Source organism: Rutidosis leptorrhynchoides, unplaced genomic scaffold (assembly GCF_046630445.1).
Source record: "Rutidosis leptorrhynchoides isolate AG116_Rl617_1_P2 unplaced genomic scaffold, CSIRO_AGI_Rlap_v1 contig194, whole genome shotgun sequence".
Lineage (NCBI taxonomy): Eukaryota > Viridiplantae > Streptophyta > Magnoliopsida > Asterales > Asteraceae > Rutidosis > Rutidosis leptorrhynchoides.
The window spans coordinates 36,475-53,572 of NW_027266444.1; the positions used below are offsets into that span (position 1 = coordinate 36,475).

At 39.9% G+C, this 17,098-nt stretch overlaps 2 protein-coding genes and 1 pseudogene across 2 annotated transcripts; 1 reads left to right on the plus strand and 2 right to left on the minus strand.

The window, feature by feature from the left end:
- Window positions 1–503: 503 nt before the first annotated feature.
- Window positions 504–8,442, minus strand: LOC139881780 (uncharacterized; annotated as a pseudogene).
- Window positions 8,443–8,989: 547 nt separating this feature from the next.
- On the minus strand, window positions 8,990–9,691 carry LOC139881781 (uncharacterized; the record flags this gene model as incomplete). Its single annotated transcript, XM_071866189.1, has 1 exon — window positions 8,990–9,691. A coding segment is annotated over one exon (702 nt), but the record flags the coding sequence as incomplete, so codon positions are not given.
- Window positions 9,692–9,705: 14 nt separating this feature from the next.
- On the plus strand, window positions 9,706–16,785 carry LOC139881782 (dipeptidyl-peptidase 5-like). The gene is made up of 18 exons (XM_071866190.1): window positions 9,706–10,031; window positions 10,256–10,443; window positions 10,854–10,958; window positions 11,050–11,121; window positions 11,244–11,391; window positions 11,991–12,073; window positions 12,687–12,742; window positions 13,162–13,298; window positions 13,397–13,487; window positions 13,579–13,644; window positions 13,760–13,982; window positions 14,793–14,894; window positions 15,139–15,224; window positions 15,319–15,441; window positions 15,958–16,027; window positions 16,109–16,200; window positions 16,485–16,589; window positions 16,672–16,785. Exons 1-18 carry the CDS (start codon window positions 9,706–9,708, stop codon window positions 16,783–16,785), a joined length of 2,187 nt encoding a protein of 728 aa, XP_071722291.1.
- The last annotated feature ends 313 nt before the right edge of the window (window positions 16,786–17,098 follow it).

Sequence of the window (17,098 nt, forward strand, 5' to 3'; positions counted from 1 at the left end):
CGCCAACTATATTGAAACTCCTACTTCAAAGTTCAGATTTCACTTTGCGTTTCTTTTTTTCTTTTTCACCAGCTTCCGAATCTAACTACAGATCAATACTGCATCTGGTGCAGTATCCCAAACGGGTGATACAAAGTTGGGCACCGCAAAGGAAACGGACTTGTTGCGTCTGCTGGTGCCAGTAGCCCTTTCTGCAATAACAAAAGTGAACTCGATTTGTGCTTAGTGAAAAATAGAACGTCATGCAAAATCGACCATCATATTTAAGCATAATGGGCAATTGACGCGATTTAATAATGAAGCCAGTTCTCATACTCGCAATCTGGCCATTTATGAAAGCATGATGGACATAAAATGATGCGCATGGACATTCCAAAGTCATGCGCAGCACAGCATCTTGTGATTAACAATTGCAGACAGTAGAAAGCAAGGTTTCAATCCTCCTCTCAGATGCCAATAAATTACTAAAATAGAGGAGAGATCACTACCTTCATGAGACAAGCTCAGTCAAGGTTATCGATTTTGATTGGTGTGATCTCATCGGTAACATCAAAGCGTCCTACCAAACGTGCAAAAAACAGCATTTGTTGTTCCAAAGTGAATTTTATACTTTCAGCCTGCGTAACATTGCATGTCAATTTCCTGCGTTGCACACACGACAAATGACTTTTGCTTATGTCAATACCTTGCGACAACCATGCTGCTCACCTTCGTACTTGATCTGGCGGTAGCACCTGCAAGAGGTAGTCGATATTAGATAATTGCCAAACTGCCGAGCAGCAAAGTTGTTGAAATGCCAGAGATGTGATGAACAATCTGAAGGCCACCGATGACCAATTACTTACCAATCGAAAAGAGATTGTCAAACTCATCTGACACTACTTTATACATTAGGAAATTAAAGGAGGACCCTCGTTTTGACACTGGACTTCTTATCTCCTCTCCTTTCTTTCTTTACTTTTCAAATTCTTGGGGAGCAACAGAGAGGGGCAGGGAACCATTGAAAAGAGTATGGCTTGCGTACCTTGTCTTCCAACCCTTGAAATAGAATTATGGGGCAAGAAAATCTCTCGACAGAATTTATGGGCGACCTCTCGTAGCAATCCTTCTCAGATACTGTAGTGCAACATATGGAGGATCAGTGTAAGGGACTTATCTGAGTAGAGATGAACCACACACGAAAGCTCATCTAAATTACCAACAAAATTGTCAAGGTAATGAGATTCAAATTTGTGTGTTTATGCTTTCAACATGTTCAAATTAGCAACCTGTTCATCAAAATAACCGATAGAAAAACATCTCTTTATAACATTGTGACAATTCAAATTATAATATAATGATGAGTTTGTAAATAAAAATCCAGATGCACAAAAAAATGGGGAAATTTAAGTATCCCGACTTCCGAGTAAACAACAACTACGACTGATGCACAGTTTACTGTCAAGAAAATATGCCTTACAATAAATAAATATATATATATATATATATATATATATATATATATTTTGGGTAAAAGTAAGCAATATATTGGGGAGATCAAATTGTACAAACAACACGGCTCCAAAACTTGCACTCAATATGAACATGCTCATTATGAGTGTAAGGAAGCTGCGGAAAAAGCAGAAGGCCAATGGCAAACAATGCCTAGCAAAAGCAACCTAACAACCAACGAGATGCCTACCCAATCGGACTACAATTAGTGGAAGAGAAGATAATGGGGTCCACATCTCACGAGCGTTGCATCCTCCTGTTTCTGGCAGAGTTCTCAACATTCTTGAAGGTAAGAGCCCTATCTTTGACAACCTTGAGGAGATGCTTCTTCATGGCCAAAATAGACAGCGGCTCCCCTGAAAAGAATATTGTTATGTTCTTCCAGATGATATGACAAAGCGCCCCAAAGGAGAAACAGGCAACACATTTGTAAAACTCCTTGCCGGAGAGCAAGGTAATGACCCAACTAAGAGTCTCCTCCCAAGTCTTGTTGGTCCAGGGAAGATTGCATCTAGTAGCCCAAAAGAAGGCAATACTCGAGTAATGCGGCATCCAAAAAAGAGATGATCAATAGAGTCAGGCACCTCGTTGCAAAAGGGCAAGAAGCAGCATCAATCCTACCATAAGACATGAGAAGAGACTGTGTAGCTTTGTGATGAGCTACAGGTTCAGTTGGTATCGAGGCAGGATGACATTACCCCAAATGAAACAATGCCAATTGACTCTAGCCTTCTTTCACCTTATGGATTCCCAAGCCGAGGCCACCGAGAACAAGCCCGTCGAGTTCTCTCTCCAATAGAATCGATCTTGGATTCCAAACAAGGAGGGAAGTGGTGAACCCCAACACTCAATCTCTGATCTGATAGCCCGTCCATCCTCAAAGAAGAGATCAGCAACCAAAGCCTGCCTAGAGAGACCGGAGCTATAGATGAGGGAATCCGTGAAAAATAAATTCAAAGGATTCCTAGGATACCAATTATTAAATCAGAGTGACACTAATAAGCCATCGCCTATCCTCAGTGGAATCGAAGCGAACTTCTGTCCTGAGTTGTAGAATTTTCTTCCAAGTCCAAGAGCAACAGGTCGGCATTTTTACAACCAGAAGTTCCTAGTTTTTAAGAAGATCGAGTGGACCCACTTGCATCATAACCACTTCTTATCTGAAAATAAATTTCACTTATGTTTGAGCATAGCCGTCTTATTGCACTCACGCAATCTCCAGATACCTAGACCTCCCTCCATTTAGGAAGGTAAACATCTTCCCATGAGATTTTTACACCCTCTCTGCCCAACTCAAGTCCCTTTCAAAGAAATTGTCTAAGAATAAGCTCTATCTGGTCCAGCATAGCTATAGGAATGATAAAGACACTTGCCCAGTAGGCTTGACTGGCAATGGAGGATTGACTTGATTAGTTGAAGGTGGCCAGCATAAGAAAGAAAACGATGAGTCCATGACTGTACTCTGGAGGTGATGCGCCTCACAAGATCAACATAATCCGCTTTTTGGAGATCATAATGTTCTTAACAGCCAGCTCTTGCCAGTAGACTTTCCAGGAGATCCATTTAATAGCATGGCACAATGAAGATGCTTTATATCATTCACCAGCAACAAGAGAGTCCCTAGAAATGATGGATGATTATGTTATATAGTCCATAGCTCTTTCAGATGTTTGTAGGCTTGGTCAGGGTAAGATAAGAATGAACTCCCTCTGGTGCCCCAGAAATAAGCCAGTTTCCCCACATTGGCGCCAAATGGTGAATTTAACTCTTCTGAAACTGACTACAAAGTAAATGAACTCACACCATAGAGTGATGCTCCAGCTCTGAAAGTTTCTCTAAATGCTAGGGCTGCTAAGATTGTATACCCACCAGCAGAGACTCTAGTGATGCATAGACGATTGCCATCCACTTTTCCACTTTCCACCTGGATGATAAAAGCAACTTCACCATATTGAAATAGTTGTAGTATTCCACTACCCAATGAGCACTAACTGAAAGTCACCTACCAAAAATTTAGCACAACTACAACAGTCATCAACATCAACTATACCCCAGCAACCCAATAGCCGCTCTCTGAATTCTCTGCCATAACCTTGAACAAAAATTTTATGACATTTTTCAGTAGCAATGAAACAGATCAGTCAAATGATGGGCCAAAACTAGCGATGTTTGCAGCCATTTATGTTAACTAAACTCCATGAAGGATTGGTGAGAATAATGCATAGCGCTGCTGAAATAGCAATGGTGCTTCATTACCAACCAAAGTCGGAAAACAGGTTTTGCAGAAATCAAGAGAAAGATATGAAACAGAAACTTTTCTTTTAGAGACAAACCAGTGCTTCCAACGTAATTGACATCCACGAAGGCCCATCCTCTGCTAGTCCAGTACTGAATACTCAGGTTTGAAATCCCTCTTGTTTCATGCGTAGGCCCTCCTGTGCAATTTTAAGTATGATTACATAAACACTTATTCATAAGTGGCTCTATACGAAAACATTGGTGGCACGAATTTCCCACCAAAGAATACAGAGTTGGCAAGGTAAATTCGAGTATGACAAGATCTGAGTTGCAATTATTCGAGTACCATGGCTTTTTAACAACAGTGGAGGCTTTTCTTCTTGACTAGCTTGATAAAAATGATTAGATGGAGGATAAAAGTATGCATAAGCATTTTGACCAGGAACTTCGGTTGGAAATTCAATCAGCTCTGGCAAGCTAAAATAAGAATTGTATTTCAGACTGTCTGGTGAAGATGACCATATTATTTGAAAATCAATGACTTCTGACTTTTCGTCATTGAAAGTCCTGCAGACCATAAACAAAAGAAAATCATAACAACAATGGGAAATGCCAATTGCTGCAGCACTGTCCACACTTCATCAAATATGAGGAGATTAGTAAAGTTAAGTATTGCAAGCACATTAGCCACAGATGTTGGAAGTACTACTGATGCTCCCTTGACATAAAGGCAATTACTACCTGAAGTCTGCAAAAGCAGAATGCACACAATTTACCCAACCATCAGCTTGAAAAATAGTTACAGCAACTCATCATAAAGAAGGTATTGAACATACTATGTCTTGTATGTCTGTGAATGGAATGTTGAGCGACAATAATGTGCTCTGAAGAACATCAATAATAGCAAGACGAGACTTCCCCTCTGCCTGTGTGCAGATTTTAAATAAATTTATATGAGAAATCATACAACAATTTGCTATAAGGATAATGTTAACACGTTCGATCATCACATGGAAAAAGCTCACCTGTAGCTGCAAGCAATCGGGGTTTTCTGTTCATCGCTCTGAATGACCTCAGAAGAGTTCATACCAAAAACCCATAATGGCCTTGCAAACTCAGCATTTAATGGATAAAGAGGCAGGACCTCATCTGCAGATTCAATCTGTTGAATCGTGAAGCACGTCAAATATATAAATCGGTTCCTTTCCAACACCATGATCGATGAAGCTATTAGCGTACAAGTGGCAGTTTTAAAGCTCAAATATGTAATAATGGCAGAGTCACCTGCAGAAAACCTATGACTATAATAATGTCTCCTCATTTATAGTTTTCACGTGCCGTCAGAATTCTTATGGAGTTTGATATAGAAATTAAAGAGATCAACAAAATTTCCAGTATAAATCAGCATTTTAAAAACCCACTTTGGAATGGCTACAATAAGGCATGGTTGCTATGAAAGATCTTTAATGACATGAAGCACCTAAAAAATCTAGACTTTTCAAATTCGATGAGCATGAATGCCGACAGACCAGGGTTAAGATAACACGTACTCGCCCACTTATAGAGATTCCAAAATCCATTCTGTCTATCAGTAATTAAAAAAAGTTCACCTGCATGTGTTCAAAGCACAATGTAATATCTTTGACATTTCATCTTGTGTTTTCCATGAAATATTTAAATACCCACAACTTCTGTAAAATAGCTTTCGCATGCCCCCGAACTCAATCATCCGAGCAGAGCGAAAAAGGAAGAAAATTCGTGAAATTGAAAGAAATAAATCACCTTACCATAAAGCAGAGACATACCAGATAAAACCAGATGCATACCGTAGACTATGCATGTTTGAGGGACATTATAACATGGAAATACCGATAAAAAGACTGGAGAACATCCTTTCAAGACGTAAAAATAAGAACAATATACTCAGATCATCCTGACAGCAACAAAATAAAACAAAAAAAACTAACCAGGATGACCCTAATATTCAGGCAGATCAACTAAAATCCGGAATAGGCCAATTAACAATTCGATGATTATTTTGGGGGGTCAGGCTCCTTTCATGTTCATTCACATCACAGCAATATTACAGCCTTGCATTTCTTCAGCATTTAATAACATCAGGTGACAAACGAACTTGTATAATTGAATGAGAAATCAATTTAGCAGCAATTCCGAAATTGAAATCGGCAACTAAAAAATAGAAATACCTTCTGGAGACCATTTAGGTTCAGTTGGTGACTCAACACGTTTAGGATCATGACCAGCAACACAGACACGCTTATAAATATCTCTGCAAAGAAGTACTGAGACAATCAATGCGATAATTGATGTGCGTATAGCGCACAGATAAATTATGAGGAAAGGTTACATATGTGTCTTAATAGTAGCAATAAAGAGTTGATCAGATTAAGCTGACCGGAAAATGCAAAGAGTGCAACAAGTGCTGTATTACAAGTCGCAACTCGCTCGGCTCACACTTGCCAGTGGCCAGGTTGTTCTAGGCTAAGGTGAGAAGTTTAATGTGCTGCATGAGATGGAAGGTTTTGCGACCACTCAAATCTCCACAACACGGTTGCAGATGGTGATTACGGTCAGTTCTATGTATGATAATATAAGAAAATTACCTGTTAGGCACTGCACCAGGGTCTCTAAACCTAAACTCTATTTTACCTGGCATTCCTTGATAAGTTCTAGAGTATTCTCAAACTACATATACAAAGTACTATGACAGTGCACCTAAGGTCACATTGAAACGTCTGTTGTAAAAGTGAGAGTTGTTGCAACACTGTAAGTGACAATAATAGCTTTTTTAATGGACATGAGCAGGTTAACCGATCAAAAAGAACATCAGTCTCCATACCCAGCCTCCGAGATGTACCCAACCCAGAGCTTTGCTTTGTCCCATGGCATATTGGGATGACCCCACTCGATCCATGCTATCTTTTCACCCTTTGGATCGATCCGTGGAAAAGCATAGAAATCATCGCCACTGATTAATACTTTGGGCTCTAGATTTCAGGCGATAAAAAAAAAAAAAAAACAATGGATGGAAAAAGAAAAAAGGAAATTGTAACGACCCGGGCCCATTGTGTGATATTGTCCGCTTTAGACACTGAGTCCTCACGGCTTTAAAACACATCACAAAAATTAAGAGGCCCAAGCCATTATAAACTGGCCCTGGACTCCCTCTCTAAGCGATGTGGGACAAGAGGGAGAAGACCCATTCCTTGCGCATGTCCAGGGACCGAGGCGCGGACGCACTGCCATCCCTCCTCCCCGTGTGGCGCACCGCTGCTCGGGCCGTCACAGAAATCAGTAAGTTTGTGGTACTGTAGTGAACAAATTAATGCAGCAAGCAACTAATGTGGCACATCCGACAATTAGTTACCTTGGATATCCTTCTTGCCAAGGCCAAACAGCTACAACCGTAGTGGTTGGATTCAAACTGTTCTCATGCCGATCTATTTCCAATCAGGAAAGTGCCTGTCTTATAGTCCCCAATAAGTACGAATAACAAAATAAGCTCCTGAAATGAGTGACTTACCTTCCCTTACAGTGACATAACGGCCAAATCTACAATCGAAAACTCCATCGGCATAACAAACTGAAGGCCACCCATAGTCTGGAGTAATTGGCAATGGAGGAGATTCTGTAGGATAAACAAAGTATATAACCAGAGTATTGTGATGCTTATTGACGAGTGGCATATTGCTCCATAAAAACTTCGATAAAACACAAGGCTTCGGTAAGCAAAACTTGAATGAGGAAATCCAAGTGGTTTTGTCAATTCCAAGCCACAACATTTCATTGCAAGTATGCTTCCCTCAGAGTCACCGCTTACCAGAAGTTAAGTAAAACTGTATGATACAGACTATGGATAAATTAAATGGGAAAGGAACTTCATCGCAACATTTCTAAGGAGGCATATTCTCTGCTTCAAGTTCAGTTCTTTATCCTCTCCAATCGTATCTCAACATATCTCCCATCTTTTAAGATCTAAGCATGGAGCTACCAAATCCACGTGTAAACTTCTTTATGAAGAGACTGAAGGCTTCAATATAAATTCCCACAGGAAGCAGACCTTCAACAAGCATTACAACAACTACTGAGCTTACCTTTTAGGTGCAAGGACTGTTTGTACAGCCTTTGATCCTTGTAATTCGAGAAAACAAGGGTATCTCCCGAAATGCTAAAAGCACCACCACCATAGTCCTGACACACCGTCCTCACTGCAAAATCTTTCGGCGTAATGTCAACAGGTTCATCTCCCGGTTTTTCCGGTTCTTTCACAAGAACAGAGCGTCTAATAGCCAGTATAACCATCCATATGTCAGTACACTCCTGACAATTCTCGAGACTCATTCATCTGACAAAACCGTAAAAATTACAACCTGACAATCGTTACACATTTATGGAAGCATCATTCCAGCACCAATTCACGAGACCCAGAAACTCAATACTGCCCGAATACTTGGTTTAATTAGTGTGTTGTTCTTATTAAAAATATATGGTATGCATAGTTATGTACCCTGATTCATGAGGACGGGACTCGAGCCAGATGAGGTAACCGTCACCATCGATGGAGATGCCACCAAGCCTTTTGGAGGTGCCGGAGACGATGTCGGCGGTGATGGGGGACTTCCAGGAGCCATACGGAGCTGTGACTCTCTCACTCTTAGCTGTTGTTTCCGAGTATGACAGTGAAGAAGGCATGGTCTTTCGCTTCCTGAGTTTGGTTTGATCTACCAGACTGGGCGACAAGAATTCCAGTGAGAGGATTGCTTTTGGACTGGTTGATCATGTCCCTATCTATGCTCGGAAGGTTTTCATTTCTTAATGGTTAATCATACATAAATGATAATGTTGTTTATAATAAATTAAAGGTAGTTCCTATCAACTTTAACAGTGATGCCACCTCAAGGTTACGTTAGCTTTGCTGAATTATTTTTGCATCCGCTAGGGGAGAGTACTAGAGCAGCAACGGAGCACTGCATACTGGTTCAGAAATTGCATGAGAAGGCAGCAGTTTTTGCCTTCTTTTTCCGTCTTCATAGTCAGTCAACATTAAGCTAAATCAGCTTCACTCAAAATCTTAAACTTAATAAGATATGAGCCAAACTAAGGTATATTAATTACTCTAAACGACATTAATTCGTGGGATTTTTTCTGGGACACTGAACATGACTATCACATGGTGGAGCCACATCGACACTAGTTAACAAAAATTTATTACATAATTAGTTAGTGTGTGCTGTTTTCTTTAATATATTTTCAAAACAGTGATATGATATAATATTTTCCACAACCAAAACACTGCCATTATTTTTTCCTCGGACATGGTCATGCACCGAGGACACTTCACAAAAGCACTCATGGCATCATCTCTAGGCCAACCCCACCTGCTGTAAGCATCGAATTTCCTCTCCCACTTCGATTCACTCATCGTCATGACCGCTAACATAGCCACAGTGAACTTTGCCGCGGAAGGATCATCAAAGCCCATCCTCTTGGTTTTCTCCACCGTTTCCTCGAGGCGATCGTACCAATGTATCATCGTCCTAGAATGACACTTAACTAACCACATAATGCTTGATTCACGCACTCCATTATCTCTCAAAATCTTGACGAAAGGATCAACTGTAGCCTCGAAACCTTTGAACAATATTCTTGGACTGCGTCCAATAGCTGCAACGGCATTCTTATCGGACCCAAGAAAGTCCCGAAGCCTACCGAAAGTGGGGATGAGGTGCTTCTCTAAGCTCCTATTCAATAAGTAGGGTGAAGCAGAGATCAGATTCGCCAGGTCAGAGACGGAAAACCCGACAGAGCTCAGATACTTCAATTTGGGCAAAAGGGTCCTCTCAGGATTCGTCAAAAGCAGGTGAGGCCCCTTCCCAATCATACGCGAAATCTGGGATTGAGAGAAACCATGGCTCTTCAAGACGTTAACGACCGCGTCGTTATATACCGGACGAAATGGCTTCCGCAGCCATAGCCACCGTCGCTCGCGGCTTTCCTCTTTCCTTCCCTAAGTCCAACTTCAGTCCTCTCGCTCGAGTCCTCGTCGCCCGGTCGTCGTTGTCGTCGATCAAACCGCATCTCAGGAAGTACAAGGCCATGGCTTCTTCACTGTCATCCTCTGAAACAGCAGCCAAGACTGAGAGAGTCACAGCTCCGTACGGCTCTTGGAAGTCCCCCATCACCGCCGACGTCGTCTGCGGCGCCTCCAAGAGGCTCGATGGCATCTCCGTCGACGGCGACGGCCGCCTCCTCTGGCTCGAGTCCCGTCCTAGTGAATCGGGGTACGTAACTCCACTTACCATTTTTCGTGATATAAAGAATAAACATATTAAACTGAGCGTTCGGGCAATATTCATTTTCTGGGTATTGTGAATTGGTGCTGGAATGATGCTTTCGTGGATGTGAAACGATTGTCGGGTTGTTATTATTATGGTTTTGTCATGCGAATGAGTCTCGAGATTTTTCAGTAGTGTACTGACTTATGGATGGTTATGTTGATTATTAGACGCTCTGTTCTTGTGAAAGAACCGGAAAAACCAGGAGAGGAACCTGTTGACGTCACGCCGAAAGAGTTTGCAGTGAGGACCCTGTGTCAGGAATATGGTGGTGGTGCTTTTAGCATTTTGGGGGATACTCTTGTTTTCTCGAATTACAAGGATCAGAGGCTGTACAAGCAGTCCTTACAACTAAAAAGTAAGCTCAGCAGTGGCTGTAATGCACGGTCAAGGGTGGAATTTTCAATTGTAGTTTTCAGTCTCTTCATTAAGTTTATGCATGGATTGGAAGCTCTATGCTTAGACCTTAATTGATGGTAGACATGTTGAGATACGATTGGAGGGGGAAAATAAAAGAAGTTGAAGCATAAATATGCCACTTTAGAAATGATGTGGTAAAGTTCCTTTCTTGTTTCATTTCTCCTTAGTCTATAGAATACAGTTATTGTGAGCGGTGACTCCTACAGAAGCATACTTGCAATGACATGTTGTGGTTTTTATGTTTCGCTTAATGAAGCCTTGTGTTTTATCGAATTTTTTATGGAGCAGTATGCCGTTCATCAATAAGCATCAATGGTTCTCTGTTGTTGTACTCTGTATCTCCTACAGATTCTCCTCCATTGCCAATTACTCCAGACTATGGTGGGCCTTCAGTTTGTTATGCAGATGGAGTTTTCGATAGTAGATTTGGCCGTTATGTCACCGTAAGGGAAGGTATGTCACTCTTTGCAGGTGCTTATTTTATTGATTATTTGTCAGAGACTATAAGACAGACGCTTACCCAATTGCTTTTACATGGATATAGATCGGCGTGAGGACAGTTTGAATCCAACCACTATGGTTGTAGCTTTTGGCCTTGGTGAGAAGGATATACAAGGTAAATGATTGCTGGAAGTGCCAGATTAGTTGGTTGCTACGTTAATTTGTTCACTACAGTACCAGAAACTTACTGATTTCTATTTTGTTTTGTTTTTTTTTTTTTTTTTGGGTGCAATTTAGAGCCCAAAGTATTAATCAGCGGCAATGATTTCTATGCTTTTCCACGGATGGATCCAAAGGGTGAAAAGATAGCATGGATCGAGTGGGGTCATCCCAATATGCCATGGGACAAAGCGGAGCTCTGGGTTGGGTACATCTCGGAGGCCGGGTATGGAGATTGATGTCCATTAACAAAGCCATTGTTGCTTACATTCTTGAATTTCAAATTTACTTTTGACTTAGTGGCAACAATCCTTTCACTTGTTTGACAGACATGGGTTGTTTAAACAAATAAATGCTAATATGAGAGTCCCCTTAAACCTGTTATTCCAATGTGACCTTATGTGCACTGTTTTAGTAGTTCATATATGTAGTGTAAGAAAACTTCAGATTATTTCAATAAATTTTAAGACACTATCCATTTTTGGATAGTGTTGATGTACAGAGACCCTAGTGCATTTCCTATCACATAATTTCCATGTGTTTTAATACAAAGAAGTGACTGTAATTTCCATCTGTAACCATGCTGCACATTGAACTTGTTACCTTAGCCTTGAACAATGTTTGGCTATTGGCGTGTATGAGCCAAGTGAATTTCAACCGTGATACATTACTTATTGCACTCTTTGCATTTTCCGGTTGGCTTAGTCTGATCAACTCTTCCTTGTGATTCTTAAGACACACTCGTAACCTTTCCTTATAATTTATTAATGTGCTTTATTCACATCATTGCCCTGTCTTGTTGATTTTCTTAATACTTCCATGCAGAGATATTTATAAGCATGTCCGTGTTGCTGGTCGTGATCCTAAACATGTTGAGTCACCAACTGAGCCTAAATGGTCTCCAAAAGGTACTTCTGTCTTTTGGCTCAGATTAAAATTACTGAATGGTGCAAATTGATTTCTCATTCAATGGTTTAAGTCCATTTGTCACCGGATGTTCTTTGATGCTAAAGAAATGTAAAAGCTAGTATTACTGTGTTGTGAATGAACAAAAGAGGAGCCTAATCCCCGAAAATAATCGTCAAATGTAAATGGCTTATTCCCAATTCTAGCTTATCTGCCTGAATAACGAATAAGGGGTCACCTTGATGAATTTGTTTTATTATGTTGCTTTCATGATGATCTGAGCATGTTGGTCTTTAATGAGTTTAAAAAAATGACACTACAGTTTTTTCTATTGGTATTTTCATATTATAATGTCCCTTAATCATGTAGTATCCATGATATGTACATGGATTCATCTGGTATGTCTCTCCTTACTCGTGAGGTGATCTATATCCAACATTTTTGCAAATTTTCTTCCTTCTCACTCTGCTTGGATGATTGAGTCGGGCATGCTAAAGCTATTTTACATTAGAAGTTGTGGACATGTAATGTCTCAGTGAAAACGTAGAAAGAAATTTCATAGTGAAGTGGCTTGAGATTGTGCCAGACATCACATTGTGCTTTGAACACATGCAGGTGAACTATTTTTCATTACAGATAAACAGAATGGATTTTGGAATCTCTATAAGTGGGTAAGATCTTAACCCTGGGCCATTGCAATTCATGCTTATCGACTTTGAATAGTCTAGGAATTCTAGGTGCTTCATGTCATTGAAGATCTTTCATAGCGACCATTCCTCATGGTAACCATTCCAAAGCAGGTTTTCCACATGGTGATTTATACCATAATTTTGGTTGATCTCCTTAATTTCTGTATCAAACTCCATCTAGACTCAGACTGCATTAGTCAAATAGTGTGGCTTTTGGATGTCACTCCGTGAAAATTATAAATGAGGAGAAATTATTTTAGTTGTAGGTTTTCTACAGGTGATTGAATCATTGTAACATATGTGAACTCTTTCAACTGCCACTTAATACAGTCATAGCATTATCAATGATGTAGTTGGAAAGGAACTGAATTGTATCTTTTATGTGCTTCATGATTCAATAGATTGAATCTACAAATGAGGTCCTGCCTCTTTATCCGTTAAATGCTGAGTTTGCTAGGCCATTATGGTTTTTCGGTATGAACTCTTATGAAGTTATCCAGAGCGACAAACAGAAGACCCTGATTGCTTGCAGCTACAGGTGAGCTTTCTTCCATGTGATGATCTAAGGTATTAACATTATCGAAATACAAATTATTGTATGATTCTTCATATCAATTATTTAGAATCTGCTTGCAGGCAGAGGGGAAGGTCTCATCTTGCGATTATTGACGTTCTTCAGAGCTCATTATCATTGCTTGACATTCCATTCACAGACATACAAGACATAGTATGTTCAATACCTTCTTTATGACGAATTGCTGTTAATAATTTTTTTTAAGCTGATGGATTGGTATATTGTGCACATTCTTCTTTTGCAGACTTCAGGAAACAATTGCCTATATGTTGAGGGAGCATCAGGAGTACTTCCAACATCTGTGGCTAAGGTGCTTGCAATACTTTACTGTAGTAATCTCCTCATATTTATTGAAGTGTGGACTGTGCTGCAGTAATTAGTGTTTCTCATTGTTGTTATAATTTCCTTTTGTTTATTGTCTGCAGGTGACTTTCAATGATGAAAAGTCAGAAGTCATTGATTTTGGGATTATATGGTCCTCTTCACCGGACAGTTTGAAGTACCAGTCTTATTTCAGCTTGCCAGAGCTGATTGAATTTCCAACTGAAGTTCCTGGTCAAAATGCTTATGCATACTTCTATCCTCCATCTAATCATGATTATCAAGCTAGTCAGGAAGAAAAGCCTCCACTGTTGTTAAATAGCCATGGTACTTCAATAATTGCTGCTCAGTTCCTGTCATATTTCAATTCACCTTGCCAACTATATATTCTTTCATGGGAAATTTGTGCCAATATTTCCATTCTCAAGGATCATAAATTGACCTTACTTGTCAAAGTAAGTCTTTATTTTCATGTAATCTTGATTGATTAGTGATTTTTCAGACTAAATATAAGTAACTGGGATCAATTTTAAATATAATAGATGCACAAAACAAGTCAGTCTATACAACTGATGCTGAATGAAGATGCGACCAATTTAGGGGCACTTACATTTTCAAAATTAATTTGATATGGTATATTCAGTTTTGCGCTTCTCAAGTCATATATTGTGCAATGGATTTTAATGATTGCACACTCTCAATGACATACATGCTTGGTATACATCCATGGCATGTTTCTTAACAATTTAAGCTTTCTCAAAAATGATTATTCAACATGGTATCAGAGGTTCAAGTCAAAAGTCTGATCTTGGCACTCCCTCTTGTTGCCATTCTGTTTTTCACTCCCATTTATCTTCTGATTGCTGTTACTTCCGCGTACATTGTAGGGGAAGTGCTATCGGTGAGTGCTTAGACAACTTGAGTTTTTCAGAAAAATGGTCTTTTTGACAATTCTAAATATAACTGGTACCACCCCCCCCCCCTCCCCCCCCCCCCCCCAAAAAAAAAAAGGTAAAAAAAATTGGCAGGAGTAACTAGCAATTTATTGTTTTAAGCAGCATTGTCATGCATCAATGCCTAATCATATAGAACTAGTTAGTCATAAGCGTTTATGTAATTTTGCTTAAAACTGCACAGGAGGGCCTACGAGTGAAACACGAGGAGTTTTAAACCTGAGTATTCAGTACTGGACTAGCAGAGGATGGGCCTTTGTGGATGTCAATTACGGTGGAAGCACTGGTTTGTCTCTAAACAAGAACTCTTTCTGCTTCATATCTTTCTGTTGATTTCTGCGAAACCTGATTTCCAACTTTGGATGGTGATGAAGCACGATTATCATCTCAACAGCCCTATGCATTATTCTCTTCAATTCCTCATGTAGTTTTGTTGACGTAAATGGCTGCAAACATTGCTAGCTTTGGCCCATCATTTGATTGATCTTCTTCATTGCTACTGAAAAATGGTACAAAAATTTTTGTTCAAGGTTATGGCAGAGAATTCAGAGAGCGGCTATTGGGTCGCTGGGGTATAGTTGATGTTGATGACTGTTGTAGTTGTGCTAAATTTTTGGTAGGTTACTTTCAACTTGGTAGTTCCGTTAGTGTTCCTTGGGTAATAGCATGCTGGAACTATTTCAGTATGGTGAAGTTGCTTTATCATCCAGGTGGAAAGCGGAAAGGCGGATGGCAATCGTCTATGCATTACTGGAGGCTCTGCTGGTGGGTATACAACCTTAGCTGCTCTAGCATTTAGAGAAACTTTCAAAGCTGGGGCCTCCCTCTGTGGTGTGAGTTCATTTACTCTGTAGTCAGTTTCAGAATAGTTAAATTTACCATTTGGCACCAATCTCAGGAAACTGGCTTCTTTCTGGGACCACCAGGGGGAGTTCGTTCTTATCTTACCCTGAGAAAGCACACAAACATCTGAAAGAGCTCTGGATTCTGGAGATTAATTCCTATTACATAATCATCGATCATTCTTGGTGACATTCTTCTAGCTAGTGAATGATATATAGCATCTTCATCGTGTCTTGCTATCGAATGGATCTCCAGGAAAGTTTACTGGCAAGAGCTGACTATTAAGGACATTAGCGTAGGGATTTATGAACTAGCAAACTGTGTATTTTCATACAGTTTGGCACTATGCATTGGTTGTAGTTGGCGTTTACTTGGAATTTGGGATACTTTAATTTTCCCATTGACTAAAGATTCATTTATAATTTCATCATTATTTGCTGCAATTTCAATGCAATTTTCACAACATTGACAAAGGGTCTTTTTCCGTTGGTTATTTTGACGAACAGGTTGCTGATTTGAACATGTTGAGAGCAGAAACGCACAAATTTGAATCTCATTACCTTGACAAACTTGTTGGTAATTCAAATAAGCTTTGGTGCATGTTTCATCTCGCCTCAGATAAGTGTTTGTATCAATCATCCATTCATTGCACTACAGGATCTGAAAAGGATTATTACGAGAGATCACCTATAAATTCTGTTGAGAAATTTTCTTGCCCCATAATTCTATTCCAAGGGTTGGAAGACAAGGTATGCAAGTCATGCTCTTTCCAATGGTCCCCTGCCTCTCTAGTTTTACTCCCCAAAAATCAAGAGAAAAGTATAGAATGAAGAAGGGGAAATAAATTCAGTGTCAAAATTAGGGTCGTCTTTTTATTTCCTCATTTATGAAATTGCATCAGATAAGTTTGATTTCTCTTTCCACTTGATAAATAAAATTTCATCAACGGCCTCAAGATATTTCTCTTTGCATCTCTGGCATTCTAACAACTTTGATGCCTGGCGTTTTGGCAATTATCTGCTACATCTTGCAGGTGGTGCCGCCGGATCAGGCTTGCAAAATTTATGAGGCACTGAAGCAGAAAGGTCTGCCTGTTGCATTAGTGGAATATGAAGGCGAGCAGCATGGCTTTCGCAAGGTATTGTTCTTTGTGAGTCTTACATAAAAGAAGCCATTTGTTGTGTGTGCAATGGAGGAAATTGACATGCAATGTTTCACAGGCGGAAAATATCAAATTCACGTTGGAACAACAGATGGTGTTTTTTGCACGTTTGGTAGGACACTTTGATGTTGCCGATGAGATCACGCCAATCAAAATTGATAACTTTGACTGAGCTTGTCTCATGAAGGTAGTGATCGCTCTTCTATTGTAAGTAATCTATTGGCATCTTAGAGATGAATTGGAACCTTGCTTTCTACTGTCTGCAATTGTTAATCACACGTTGTTGTGCTGGTGCATGACTTTGGACTGTCCATGCACATCATTGTATGTCCATCCTGCTTGTATACTTGGCCAGATTCCAAGTATGAGAATTGGCTTAATGATGCAATGGCGTCAATTACCTGTCATAGTTGAATATGATGGTCGAATTGCCCCTCATTCTTGAAATGGATTTGATCATCACATTCCAGCTGCAATTGTGCACT

Bases quoted from the DNA above. Each gene is read 5' to 3' on its own strand.
- LOC139881782 (XM_071866190.1), top strand. From the start codon at position 9,706: ATGGCTTCCGCAGCCATAGCCACCGTCGCTCGCGGCTTTCCTCTTTCC. The intron at 13,645-13,759 runs GTGCTTGCAATA...TATTGTCTGCAG, and splicing joins TTCCAACATCTGTGGCTAAG to GTGACTTTCAATGATGAAAA. The intron at 16,201-16,484 runs GTATGCAAGTCA...TACATCTTGCAG, and splicing joins TCCAAGGGTTGGAAGACAAG to GTGGTGCCGCCGGATCAGGC.